This window comes from Cottoperca gobio, chromosome 16, assembly GCF_900634415.1.
Source record: "Cottoperca gobio chromosome 16, fCotGob3.1, whole genome shotgun sequence".
NCBI classification, from domain to species: domain Eukaryota; kingdom Metazoa; phylum Chordata; class Actinopteri; order Perciformes; family Bovichtidae; genus Cottoperca; species Cottoperca gobio.
The window spans coordinates 977534-992795 of record NC_041370.1 but is presented as its reverse complement, the minus strand read 5'-3'; the positions used below and the strand labels follow the sequence as shown (position 1 = coordinate 992795).

The 15262-nt window shown below is 33.3% G+C and overlaps 1 protein-coding gene across 4 annotated transcripts; it reads right to left on the bottom strand.

The window, feature by feature from the left end:
• Positions 1 to 1751: 1751 nt before the first annotated feature.
• On the bottom strand, positions 1752 to 14841 carry ndufaf6 (NADH:ubiquinone oxidoreductase complex assembly factor 6). 4 transcript variants are annotated; one of them, XM_029451870.1, is made up of 9 exons: positions 14502 to 14757; positions 13064 to 13163; positions 12833 to 12955; positions 7533 to 7589; positions 7324 to 7426; positions 6815 to 6948; positions 5329 to 5430; positions 3928 to 3984; positions 1752 to 2652 (listed from the first exon to the last, which is right to left on the bottom strand). In XM_029451870.1, exons 1-9 carry the CDS (start codon positions 14690 to 14692, stop codon positions 2524 to 2526), a joined length of 996 nt encoding a protein of 331 aa, XP_029307730.1. In that variant the 5' UTR covers positions 14693 to 14757; the 3' UTR covers positions 1752 to 2523. The 4 variants fall into 4 exon arrangements, with proteins under 4 accessions (XP_029307730.1, XP_029307734.1, XP_029307732.1 ...); XM_029451874.1 differs by having other exon boundaries at positions 13060 to 13163; positions 14502 to 14638; XM_029451871.1 differs by having other exon boundaries at positions 2515 to 2652; positions 6733 to 6948; positions 14502 to 14841.
• Between the last annotated feature and the right edge of the window lie 421 nt (positions 14842 to 15262).

The window sequence follows — 15262 nt, the reverse complement described above, 5'->3', positions numbered from 1 at the left end:
GTGTGTTGTTCTGCCCCCTAGTGGTTAAATATGTGATGAATGCAGCTTTAAAGTTACTTTCATTAAAAGTGAACTACATGATTGCTGCTGATGCTGCAGATGCGTCTGCTGATGTAAACATGGAGGCTCAGGGGGGGGGGGGGGTAATTACAGGTCTCAGGGGCAGCTATAGGCCGAGGGGATGAGGCTTAATTAAGGCTTACACTGTCACGTCGCGGTAAACAGCCGGGGAGGGAACCTGCACTCGCTGACCCTGCTGCAGACCCTCACAGTCACCTGTCCTGCGTGTGTATTCAGTATTTGAGGCTTGTTAGTGTCGGAAGAAGATCTAGTTCCAGCACACACACACACACACACACACACACGACCAAATGAGATCAAAGCTGTCAGTACTTTCTTCCCTCTGCAGCCTCAATGAGACAGACGAGGATGTTGGTGCCACTCTGTCACTCCCACGTGTGTGTGTGTGTGTGTGGGTGTGTGTGTGTGTGTGTTTGTGTGTGTGTGTGTGTGTGTGTGTGTGTGCGCTGAAAATGTGTGTGTGTGTTGTTTTCATATAACGCAGTCATATATAATCTGGTCCACATGAAGCTCTAAAAAAACATTTAGTCAAGTCAAAATACCATTCAGGTACACATATACAATAAGATCTCTGATCTCGGGAAGTTTACAAATAAAACAAATATTCATAAATTCATAATGTGTTTGTAATTCATAATACAAAGTAAGAATTATTTTTGTTTTTATAATGGCTGTTTGAGGGGAAAATACCTTTTGGGGGATTTCTTTTGTTGCATTACTGCAAGTGGCCACTGGGAAAAAACTGGAGGCTATATCAATCTTTGTATTAATATTACATATAAAGAGATATAGATATAAGATAATGATAGAATATGATAGATAGTAGAAAAGATATAATGTAGAAATAGAATAATTGAGAAAAATAGAAGATGAGATAAAGAGGATATAGGGATAATAGAGATATAGATAGAAAATAGAGAGAATATAAGATAATAGAAATATTGAAAATGTAGAATATATATATAAAGAATATATACAGATGATATATGAGAAGAGAAATAGGATAAGAGAGAGTATATAGATATATAGATATATAATATATATATATATAATTAATATATATATTATAATATATATAATTTATAGAATATATATATATTTATAGAATATATATATTTATAGAATATATAATATATTTATAGAATATATATATTTATAAATATATATAGATATTATAGATATTTATAATATATATGTTATATATAATAATAGTGTATATTTATAGAATATATATATATATATATATATTCTATAAATATAGATTATAAATATATAGATATATGTTTAATATATATATATATATATATATATATATATTAGATATTTATAATACATATATATATTATATATTAATATGTATATATTATAGAATATATATATATATATACAATATATATTCTATAAATATACATATTTATAATATATATATTTATAGATATATATAAAAAAAAAATATATATATAAAATATTATATATATAAATATCTATATATATTCTATAAATATATACATATTATATATATATAATATATATAATATATATATATATCAAACTGACAAACTAATAAAGTCTAATATTTGTAGGTTTATCATTGTTGTGTAACTGAATAAAGCAGTTTAAGCAGATTGTTGAGTTTCGCCCGTTAATGATTGTTTACATATTTCACCATGAGCTGAGAATAAATTGTTTATGTAGTATTTTATAAAGTGAACTAACATTGGACACAAAAAACAAAACAAAGCACAACATATTGTTTTTTTAACCCAGATTATCTAAACGATCTTGTATTATATTTAATTTAAGGCCCACTTTTGGTTGTATAATAAACGTGTCATCAAAGTGAGTCATGAATCCAAAGGTTACGTATTCAGAGTCATTATTTCTTCTGCACATGCTTTGAAGCTTTTACTTTGAAGGGTTCTCTCCCACATCTCTTTTTCCTTTCAAAAACCGATCCATGTGTCACTGCACTTTCATTTCAGTGAATTATTGAGCACATTCAGACACGGCTCGCTTTGGAAAATAAGAATTCCTGAAATGTTGGTTTTGAAGCCTCATTGAACAGGAAGTAACAACCCTTTAGTCCGGGCAGTGTTCATCCAGCAGGAGCGTGACGCTGCACACATGAACACTTGTAATATAAACTGTTGATGCGAGTCATGAAGTGGGGACGCTTCGGCTGATATTTATTAGTTAAACGTTCAGCGTGCACACACATAACAACATCTGGAACATGCAGGAAGCTGTGAACAGAAGCTGCGACGTCCAGATTCAAGGAGGCAGATTTCAAAACTCTGCTGCAGCCTCAATGCAGAAAACCCCGAGAGGAGCGACACTGAGCTTCAGTCCTGCAGCCTTCAGAGGCTGAGAGGAGGAGGAGGAGGAGGAGGAGGAGGAAGAGGAAGAGGAGAGAGGAAGAGGAGGAGGAGGAAGAGGAGGACTTCAGTAGGTCTTCTTCCAGGAGCGGAGGTACAGCCGGATGGGCAGGAGGGGGTTTCTGTTCTTCAGACTGGAGTTGAAAACATCAAAGCCGGCCCTCCTCACTCGCTGCAGGTAGTCCTCCAACACCACCTGACGCACACAGCACCACAGAAGAAGAGTTTTACTTTGCATCAGGTCCGACTGAAAGAGCTCGAGGGCTGCACGAACATCTTCCTCGTGATCAAAGTATTGTGAGTAATGTGCACAAACATTAATATTAATAATTATTAATAATCCCGAAACATCAATGAATACGAGACTTTATGATAATACATCTATAAATAATCTGCATGTTCTTAACTCTTAAATAAAGATCCTCGTGTTAGTGAGAGCTGCAGAGTTCAGACGGTGTGTTCAATGTCCCTCCGGCTCCTTCACATTAAACTCATAACCTCACACACACACACACACACACACACACACACACACACACACACACACACACACACACACACAGAGACCTTTTGTGTTCCTCAGCTCTGCATCACGTTTATGATTCATGGCCAGAACATCTATCCAGCTGTTCTCCTCACAAATCATTTGCAGATCTTTGTAGTAAAATAAAACATCTTTTTTTAAAGCATATTTTTCAGTGAAAAACATGTAAATCATAAAAACTGCATTTAATATCCATGTGGGTCAGGCACACAACTTCATCCCAGAGCACCTGAACGCACCATCAGGACACTTTAATGAACCTTCATCACAGAGCACCTGAACGCACCATCAGGACATGTTAATGAAACTTCATCACAGAGCACCTGAACGCACCATCAGGACATGTTAATGAAACTTCATCACAGAGCACCTGAACGCACCATCAGGACACTTTAATGAACCTTCATCAAAGAGCACCTGAACGCACCATCAGGACACGTTAATGAAACTTCATCACAAAGCACCTGAACGCACCATCAGGACATGTTAATGAAACTTCATCACAGAGCACCTGAACGCACCATCAGGACACTTTAATGAACCTTCATCACAGAGCACCTGAACGCACCATCAGGACATGTTAATGAAACTTCATCAAAGAGCACCTGAACGCACCATCAGGACATGTTAATGAAACTTCATCACAGAGCACCTGAACGCACCATCAGGACACTTTAATGAACCTTCATCACAGAGCACCTGAACGCACCATCAGGACATGTTAATGAAACTTCATCAAAGAGCACCTGAACGCACCATCAGGACATGTTAATGAAACTTCATCACAGAGCACCTGAACGCACCATCAGGACATTCAGCCACAAGTTTTTTTTTTATATCTTCAACCATTTAAACTTTGGAGAAACTCAGTGATGATGATGATGATGATGATGATGATGATGATGATGATGATGTTTTAAAACTCACCGTCTGGAGGAAGGCCAGATTGGCGGCTGCTGGGACGTTGTGGCTAAACGATCGCGCCTGAAGGAGAAAGCACAACAAACACTTTTAATGTTTGAATTTTACAAACTTTACAAACTGTACGACCACCTCGTACAATTAACTCACATTTAAAATGTCTATATAACTTAAAATTAATTAGTAACAGCTCATAATTCCCTCTCCGCCAGAAACTACATTTTACAAGACTAAATTGAACACATCATGATAACGTTATAATTTATATATATATAATATATATAACAAAGACCCTTCTTGTACCAGCGGCAAAAACAAATCACCTTTTTAAACTAACATCCTGATGTTTAAGGTTCCAGTTGTTTATTATTATTATAATTATGGATTTAAAAGGTGTCCACGAGACGTTCTCACTCTTTTAATGAGCTTCACTTCTTTAATTGCTTTAATCATAAAAAACTGTAAAAGTAAAAACAAGGTTCAAATAAAACTTTTCACTTGAAGTTAATGAAAGTTCAGGAGTCAACGAGGCGTAAGTGGAGGCTCTGCATCTCCACAGGAAGTCGCTCCAGGCTCATCGGAGCAGGCGGGAAACACGCCACTGACTCCTTTTAGAAATAGCTCCCCTTCGTGTTCCCGCTGTTTGATGCTCGCTAAGTGGCCTGAGAGACGTTCAAGAGTGTTGCAGAACAAAGCTGAGCGCCGCTCTGGTTCCAGCAGCAGCTGCAGAGGCGTCGCACTAAAACATATTTTGGGAGCTTCTGCGACCGGATTGTACAATCGAAGTGTTTCCAGGACGACCGTTTGCTTTGCACGCCGGTTTGACAGTTTCCCAGGAGTAAAGAGATAACTGCAGCGGTGGAACAGTCTGTTCTTGGTGTGGTCGTCCTCTCAGCGCGTGCAGTTCGACATGTTTCGTGCTGTAATGACGCTCGAGATTATGTTTCCACACAAACTCGACACACTGGACGTTAACCCTTTAAAGGGTTAACTGGAACATTCCACGTCCAGCGTTCTGTGTTTTACACTCGCCACGCTGCGTTCACTGACGTCAATGACTCCTTTAAAGTTTTTTGACATGACGTGATCACGTGATGACACGCTCCGCTCGTGTTGTGTTCAAGGACAGTCAGTCGCTAGTTTTTTTTTCTAGTGGATTTTTTTTGCGTGTGTTTTACGAATGACCTCGAGGACAGGATCAAATGGTCTCGTATACGGCCCGCAGGCCGGAGGTTCCCCCCCCCTGCATTAAAGACTTCCTACTCAAAGCAACCATGGAAGCATTTACTAACACGTTTTGTGCGTCACTTCAGGGACCTCCATGGAGAAAAGATTTGTCTCTGGTTTAACGGCAGCCTTCAATCCGTCACGTGTTTTAGTTTGGTGACGCGAGTGCGCCGTACGTACGTGTTGCAGATGAACGTGCGCCTGACTGGCGATGTCGTACACAACATCCCGGACGTTCTGCTCCTGGCTGCGGCGGATAAAGTCCTCTTGAGAAGCTCCGTGCTGCACAAACAGAAATAAAAGATACTTAAAGTAAAGAACGACACATTAGGGACATTAAAAATGTTTAAATAAATACAGAGAAAATTATTAAGATTTTATTTGCAATTTTTTCTGGGAAATTTGTGACATTAAAAGAATATTAAAGTATTTTTCTTGTAAAAAAATAAAATAATTCTTGTTGATTTAAAACTTTACTTTTAGGGAATATTTTATTATATTTTATAAATATTTGTATTTAAATGATTTATTCAACATAAATTCTACAAGTGCATAATTAAAACACACATAATGATACGTGTGCATATTTATTATTCAGGTGACATCATCTTAAGAGTGACGAGCTCATTAGAAGCGTCTGTCGACACATCAGAGTTCTTCTGCGTGACTTTCCTCCCCCCCTCAGATCTGCAGCCGACTCATTACTTCCTCTAATGAGGGAGAAAAAGAACCAACGACTGGCGAGGACGTGATCGCAGAAAGACATTTGAAGAAGAAGAGGTAAATGCCACATCGCAGCCACCTTCACATGAACCATCAGTTTACACTCTACATGCACACCAGAGCAGGTCCCTCCTGCGGCGCCTCACAACGAAGAGGGGACTCTCACTGGATTGTCCCTCCAGGCTCCCTTACACGCCGATTCTAAATGAGACTAAACCTTCGTCCGTGTTTGAGCCACGAAGGCTGACACGTGGCGGCAGACGAGGTGCGGCTTGCTATTAGACTTTTCCTCCTGAAGCGAGAAATGACAAATCAATCGTGATTGTTGGCGTCTTTCCAGAACAACCGTCGTCTGTGCGAGAGGTTGTTTCTCATTCATCACTCAAATCACCTTCTTTCTTTGCTTTTCTGACTCTCGCTGCAACACGTACATTTCCCCAGCGTGGGATCAATAAAGTACACACACACACACACACACACACACACACACACACAGTGTGTCCTGTGTTTGACTGCAGGGTGTTTCATGTGCACCACCAGCGCCCCCTGCAGGCAGCAGAGAGAAGGTGATGCGAGGAGAGCGCGCTCCGCAGGCCTCGAGCTCAGAAGAGTCATCGTCCAGCGAAGCCTGCGTGCTTCATGCAGCGACCCAAATACATGTGCACAGTATCCCCCCCCCCCCCCCCAGCAGCAGCGTGTTGCTCTCCATGTGGGACAGATGGTCGACACATTGTTCTCCGTGTGTCTCAGGGTTTTAATCTCAGCGTAGCAACACAGAATATTATCCAACATGTCGAAGCCCAACGTGTGTGTGTGTGTGTGTGTGTGTGTGTGTGTGTAACTGTATAATAAAGTGTGTACCTAAAATGCAGAAATGTCCATTACATTCACACGTTTTGCTCTCATAGATTTCCGTTGAGGTCCCGGTGAAGCGTGGACTCACCAGCATGCAGACGTCCATGGGGAGGTAGACTTTCCGCCGGCTGCTGTGATGAGGAGTCGCTCTCAGACACGTCACGATCCCCTGAGCTTTACCGATGTGACTCGCTGCGTGGTCTGCGTGGACGTTTTTCACCCCTGTGTAAAAGAGCAGAATCGTGTTGACGGAGTTTGAGTCGGTCGTTACTCGTGGACTGGACGGACTTATCGCACGCTGTCTCCCTAACTCCCGTATTAATTCCATAACACACACGAGCTTTTTAAAGCAACAGATGAAGACTTTGAGTCACAAGTCGTCTGACAACATAAGTGAAAGGAAACTGATAAAAGTTCATTATTTAAATTAATTAACAGTCAAAATGGAAAAGCTGTCGTATAGAAGTAATAATGTCACGTACGTTTCACTTCATGTATCGGTGCTTCCTCCACCAGCGCCGCCTCGTTATAACCGACTAAAAGCTGGAGTGTGTTACAAACCGAAACACGGACAACATGCAGCTCACCTGTTCTTACCTAAACACTCCAGCAGCAGGTAGATCAGGGAGGACTGCGTGTGCTCCGAGTACACCTCCAGCTCCTGCAGGTTCCTGTACGCTCTGTCATCCAGATCCTTTTCCTGTTCACACACACACACACACACACACACACACACACACACACAGGCACACACACACTTAGTTATTCAGGATGACTGCACGCTGCAGGAGGAACGTGATGCTCACTCTCTCGGTGATGATCCTCAGCAGCCATCTCTTCGTCAGGAAATGTTTCTTCACCGCCTGCAAAACATCCAGAGCTCAAACTCAGAAATAAACTCAAAGAAGAAGCACATTTAAAATAACTGATGTTTCCCCGAAGTATTCGGATATCTTACTTCAGTGAAGAGGCAACGCCGCCGTGTACAGATACTTCGTTACAGGTAAAGGTTGTGCATTTAGAATCTTAGCGAAGTCAATACACTTAAAGTTCCTTTCACAATAAAAGACATATGTGTGTGTGTGTGTGTGTGTGTGTGTGTGTGCAGTCAGAACACATGATGTTGAATTACTGAAGGATAATTTAATGTCCTCCTTCGATGCGTGTCGACTTGAACTACGCACGACTTCTTTAAATGAATGTAAAGTTCTGAAATACATTTACTGCATTAAGAAGTACAACATAGAAGTATAATATAGAAGTATAATATAGAAGTATAATATAGAAGTATAATATAGAAGTATAACATAGAAGTATAATATAGAAGTATAACATAGAAGTATAATATAGAAGTATAATATAGAAGTATAACATAGAAGTATAATATAGAAGTATAACATAGAAGTATAACATAGAAGTATAACATAGAAGTATAATATAGAAGTATAACATAGAAGTATAATATAGAAGTATAATATAGAAGTATAACATAGAAGTATAATATAGAAGTATAACATAGAAGTATAAACATAGAAGTATAATATAGAAGTATAATATAGAAGTATAATATAGAAGTATAACATAGAAGTATAATATAGAAGTATAACATAGAAGTATAACATAGAAGTACAATATAGAAGTACAATATAGAAGTACAACATAGAAGTATAATATAGAAGTATAATATAGAAGTATAACATAGAAGTATAACATAGAAGTATAATATAGAAGTATAATATAGAAGTACAATATAGAAGTATAATATAGAAGTACAATATAGAAGTACAATATAGAAGTACAATATAGAAGTATAATATAGAAGTATAACATAGAAGTATAATATAGAAGTACAATATAGAAGTACAATATAGAAGTACAATATAGAAGTATAACATAGAAGTATAATATAGAAGTATAATATAGAAGTACAATATAGAAGTATAACATAGAAGTATAACATAGAAGTATTAATAAGAAGTATAACATAGAAGTAAACATAGAAGTATAAATAGAAGTATAATATAGTAGAGTATAATATAGAAGTAAAATAGAATATAAAAAATAGAAGTATAATATAGAGTATAAATATAGAGGATAACATAGAAGTATACAATATAGAAGTACAATATAGAAGTAAATATAGAAGTATATAATATAGAAGTAAATATAGAAGTATATAATATAGAAGTACAATATAGAAGTACAAATAGAAGTATAATATGAAAGTATAATATAGAAGATATATATGAAGTAAATATAGAAGTACAACTAGAAGTATAAAATAGAAGTAAACATAGAAGTAAATATAGAAAGTAGTATAATATAGAAGTATAATATAGAAGTAAATTATAGAAGTATAATATAGAAGTAAATATAGAAGTAAATAGAAGTATAATATAGAAGTATAATATAGAAAGTATAATATGAAGTAAATTAAGAAGTATAAATAGAAGTATAACATAGAAGTATAACATAGAAGTATATAATATAGAGTACAATATAGAAGTACAACTATAGAAGTATAACATAGAAGTATAACATAGGAAGTATAATATAGAAGTATAACATAGAAGTATAACATAGAAGTATACATAGAAGTATAACATAGAAGTATAAACATAGAAGTATAACATAGAAGTATAATATAGAAGTATAATATAGAAGTATAATATAGAAGTATAATATAGAAGTATAACATAGAAGTATAATATAGAAGTACAATATAGAAGTATAATATAGAAGTAAACATAGAAGTATAATATAGAAGTATAACATAGAAGTATAACATAGAAGTACACTATAGAAGTACAATATAGAAGTACAAATAGAAGTATAATATAGAAGTACTAATATAGAAGTATAACATAGAAGTACAACATAGAAGTATAATATAGAAGTATAATATAGAAGTATAATATAGAAGTATAACATAGAAGTATAACATGAGTATAATATAGAAGTATAACATAGAAGTATAATATAGAAGTATAACATAGAAGTATAACATAGAAGTATAACATAGAAGTATAATATAGAAGTATAATATAGAAGTATAATATAGAAGTATAACATAGAAGTATAACATAGAAGTATAACATAGAAGTATAATATAGAAGTATAATATAGAATATAGAAGTATAATATAGAAGTATAATATAGAATATAGAAGTATAATATAGAAGTATAATATAGAAGTATAACATAGAAGTATAACATAGAAGTACAATATAGAAGTACAATATAGAAGTACAATATAGAAGTTACAAATAGAAGTAATATATAGAAGTAGAATATAGAAGTATAATATAGGAAGTACAATAGTAAGTATAACATAGAAGTATAATATAGAAGTATAATATAGAAGTATTAATATAGAAGTAAAACATAGAAGTACAACATAGAAGTATAATATAGAAGTATAATATAGAAGTATCAATATAGAAGTATAATAGAAGTATAATATAGAAGTATAATATAGAAGTATAATATGAAGCTATAATATAGAAGTACAATATAGAAGTATAATATAGAAGTAATACTAGAAGTAATATAGAAGTATAATATAGAAGTATAATATAGGAAGTATAATAGAAGTATAACATAGAAGTAATCTAGATACGAGTACAATATAGAAGTATAACATAGAAGTATAATATAGAAGTATACATAGAAGTATAATATAGAAGTATAAACATAGAAGTATAATATAGAAGTACAATATAGAAGTATAATATAGAAGTATAATATATGAAGTATAAAATAGAAGTATAATATAGAAAGTATAATATAGAAGTATAATATAGAAGTATATAATATAGAATAAAGAAGTATAATATAGAAGTATAATATAGAAGTATAATATAGAAGTATAATATAGAAGAAGTATAATTAGAAGTATAACATAGAAGTATAACATAGAAGTATAACATAGAAGGTTATAATATAGAAGTATACATAGAAGTATAATATAGAAGTACAATATAGAAGTATAATATAGAAGTATAACATAGAAGTATAATCATAGAAGTATAACATAGAAGTATAATATAGAAGTATAATATAGAAGTATAATAAGAAGTCTAACTATAGAAGTATAACATAGAAGTATAATATAGAAGTATAACATAGAAGTATAACATAGAAGTATAATATAGAAGTATAATATAGAAGTATAATATAGAAGTATAATCATAGAAGTATAATAGAAGATAACATAGAAGTATAATATAGAAGTATAATATAGAAGTATAATATAGAAGTATAATATAGAAGTATAATATAGAAGTATAATATAGAAGTACAATATAGAAGTATAACATAGAAGTATAATATAGAAGTATAATATAGAAGTATAACATAGAAGTATAACATAGAAGTATAACATAGAAGTATAATATAGAAGTATAATATAGAAGTATAACATAGAAGTATAACATAGAAGTATAATATAGAAGTATAATATAGAAGTACAATATAGAAGTACAATATAGAAGTATAACATAGAAGTATAACATAGAAGTATAACATAGAAGTATAATATAGAAGTATAATATAGAAGTATAACATAGAAGTATAATATAGAAGTATAACATAGAAGTATAATATAGAAGTATAATATAGAAGTATAACATAGAAGTATAACATAGAAGTATAATATAGAAGTATAATATAGAAGTATAATATAGAAGTATAATATAGAAGTATAACATAGAAGTATAATATAGAAGTATAATATAGAAGTATAATATAGAAGTATAACATAGAAGTATAACATAGAAGTATAATATAGAAGTATAATATAGAAGTATAATATAGAAGTATAATATAGAAGTATAACTATAGAAGTATAATATAGAAGTATAACATAGAAGTATAATATAGAAGTATAATATAGAAGTATAATATAGAAGTATAATATAGAAGTATAATATAGAAGTATAATATAGAAGTATAACTATAGAAGTATAATATAGAAGTATAACATAGAAGTATAACATAGAAGTATAATATAGAAGTATAATATAGAAGTATAATATAGAAGTACAACTATAGAAGTATAATATAGAAGTATAATATAGAAGTATAAATATAGAAGTACAATATAGAAGTATAATATAGAAGTATAATATAGAAGTATAATATAGAAGTATAATATAGAAGTATAATATAGAAGTATAACATAGAAGTATAATATAGAAGTATAATATAGAAGTATAATATAGAAGTATAATATAGAAGTATAATATAGAAGTATAATATAGAAGTATATAGAAGTATAATATAGAAGTAGCAATATAGAAGTATAATAAATTAGAAGTATAACATACGAAGTATAATATAGAAGTATAACATAGAAGTATAACATAGAAGTATAATATAGAAGTATAATATAGAAGTATAATATAGAAGTACAATATAGAAGTATAATATAGAAGTATAATATAGAAGTATAATATAGAAGTATAATATAGAAGTATAATATAGAAGTACAATATAGAAGTATAATATAGAAGTATAATATAGAAGTATAACATAGAAGTATAATATAGAAGTATAATATAGAATATAGAAGTATAACATAGAAGTATAATATAGAAGTATAATATAGAAGTATAATATAGAAGTACAATATAGAAGTATAATATAGAAGTATAATATAGAAGTATAATATAGAAGTATAATATAGAAGTATAATATAGAAGTACAATATAGAAGTATAATATAGAAGTATAATATAGAAGTACAATATAGAAGTATAATATAGAAGTATAATATAGAATATAGAAGTATAATATAGAAGTACAATATAGAAGTATAATATAGAAGTATAATATAGAAGTATAATATAGAAGTATAATATAGAAGTATAATATAGAAGTATAACATAGAAGTATACATAGAAGTATAATATAGAAGTACAATATAGAAGTACAATATAGAAGTAAATATAGAAGTATAATATAGAAGTATAATATAGAAGTATAACTCGTGCCTGTGTGTTGTCGTGGAAGTATAAAGTACTTTATTCGTTATGTCCACATGACGCATCCTAACAGTTCCTCTCAGAACTTCTGAAACAAACATGTCACTGTGTTGTGGAGTTTACCCGCCACAGCTCGGCGCTGACCGGCTGGTTCGGAGGCTCGTCTCTGTAGATTTCTTCTATCGCCGTCTTCCAGAACTGCATTCGCATCAAACCAATGGTCTTCTGGGAAATGGAGTCTTTGACCTTGTGTAGAAAACAAAGAGAAGAAGGTGATTACTGAGTACTGGGATGAGCAGTAACCAGTGTTATCAGTGATAACTCCACGCCCAGCCTGGCCGAAGGACTACCTGCCTGGGCCAGCTCCACATTAAAGGCTCTCAGGGCCAAAGAGGAGCGCCGCGCCTCCTCTGGGAGGAGCAGGGAGGACACGAAGCCGTCGTAGTCTCTGGACCTGAGCAGGAGAGAGAGAGGACAGGCTTCTCAAGACAACGTTTCATTTCATTCTTTACTTTCAAAACTTACCTCGCATTAAAAACTCCATACTTTGCTCCTTCTGCACGTTCTGTCTTCATTCCTGCTAATTCTCATCGTGCCTGAACTTCACACGGTGCATTCAATGTCGGGCTGCAGCGAACAACTATGTCCACTACCAAATAATAGTCTATAAAATGTCACCAAACAGTGAAAGATGTTCATCGCAGATCATCCTCGTCTTTAAATGTGTCGTTTTGTCACTTTAATGATATAAAACTGAGAAAACAGGAACATTCCAGATTTCAAGGCTGAAAACGTATTCTTTGACATTTTTCCATGAACATTGATGAATCCACTTCGATGGCACTAAAGTAAATGGGCCAGTATAATACTTTTCATACAAAAGAAAAAAGGTACAAAGTATTTAAGAATGATCCTAAATATGATCATCCACTCCAGCAGAAGGTTTAAAGTAAAACCCAGATTAGTTTTACAGCAGCTGAAACTCAAACTTAGAAATATGTTTACGCGTATAAGAAACTGCATTTCTTCCCCAAACACATTTTCAAAAGCTGGAAAACTAATTTCATGAGGAGGATTTTAACGAGCGAGGTGAATACATTAAATACATACAGACTGAAAAGAACGGAATTTCACATTTTTAAAGTTGAAAATACAAACAGTGGTGTAATGTAATTAAGTACTTTGAAATACTTTTACTTGAATATTTCAGTGTTCTGCTACTTTATACTTTTACTCCACATCTCAACGTTAAAGTGATGAACACATTAATTCATCAATAATTATAGTACAATAATATAATGTACATTATTATGAAATGGGTCATTTTGAATAATGAGTATTTTTACCTTTTGTAATTTAAATGTATTGTTATGCCTATTCTTTTGTACTTTTACTTGCAACAATACTTAAGTAAAATATCTGAGTACTTCTTCCACAGCCTTTAAATACTTGTTACTGAGTTACTTAGATAGAGCCGAAATGAACACTGAACACAAACATTTTAGAGAGTATACTAAGTTTTCAAAAATATGTATATAATTGTTATGAATTCTTGCGTTGTCTACATTTATATAGGATATTTGAATGAAGTCTGGCGTGGAGTTATCTCCCTTATTTTCCTTCAAATGTTCTAGGTTAGTCATTTATAGGAGTGCTATATCTCTTCAAACTAGAAAGGGACATATTATGACGTGTCTCACCTTAAATTAAAAAGGTATATCTGTTGTTTGAATGTAGAGTAATGTAACTTTAGCTAGCTTGCGTTGGTAGCAGTAAGTGCAGTCAGACCCACCTGACCAGGTCCAGGCAGTACTTCTCATTGATTGTAGAGTCTGCTGTCGCGCTGGTTGCCGCTCTCACACACTGTGTGTCGGCCGCTCTCTGGATACAAACACTGTTGGGGGAAATCTTTCTGTAGAAAGCGTGATACAGCGAAGCTTTACTGCTTAATAATCCATGTTTAACACTGATGCCTGCTGCCATGTTCCCCTTCAACTTCACCCCTGTGTAACGTTAAAAACATTCCCCCGGACCACCAACACCGGTTTGCTTTATATTCCGCTTAATTTACTTTTATGAGCTGTAAATCATCTATTGACATGAACATGCCTGTAAACTATAATGTATAATAATAACAACCGTAAATGTGTTAGATATTATGTTTAAATCCCACACAGAAATAGGTCAAGAACATGATCGTTAGCCAGAACGTTAGCGGAAATTGAACGACCTGCCGACAAAATAAGAGTACAAATAACTGACAACTCACACTGATCGGAATTGGTACAAAGATTTATAGAAATAACATCTGTTGTATTACATTTCCTTTGTTTGTCTTGTAATAGGGATTAAGAAGAACTAGTGTAGTTTAATATCTAGCTTCTGCCTTTTTTATTTTGAAGAACTACCGGAAACAGCTAACGTAGTTTTCTTTATAAAAGTCAATGAGAGGCATGTGACTAATTATTTCTTTCATTTAAAAATAAAAACAGTTTTCTCTCTGCAATGTTTTGGTTACTTGATTTTAAGATCTCAATAAGTGTGTAGGTATGT

What these genes read in the sequence shown, in the direction of transcription:
- ndufaf6 (XM_029451870.1), bottom strand. Translation starts at nt 14,692, where the DNA reads ATGGCAGCAGGCATCAGTGTTAAACATGGATTATTAAGCAGTAAAGCT. An exon ending in TACTGCCTGGACCTGGTCAG is followed by an intron (nt 13,164 to 14,501) that starts GTGGGTCTGACT and finishes TCTCCTGCTCAG; the next exon opens with GTCCAGAGACTACGACGGCT. An exon ending in ATCTGGCCTTCCTCCAGACG is followed by an intron (nt 2,653 to 3,927) that starts GTGAGTTTTAAA and finishes TGTGTGCGTCAG; the next exon opens with GTGGTGTTGGAGGACTACCT.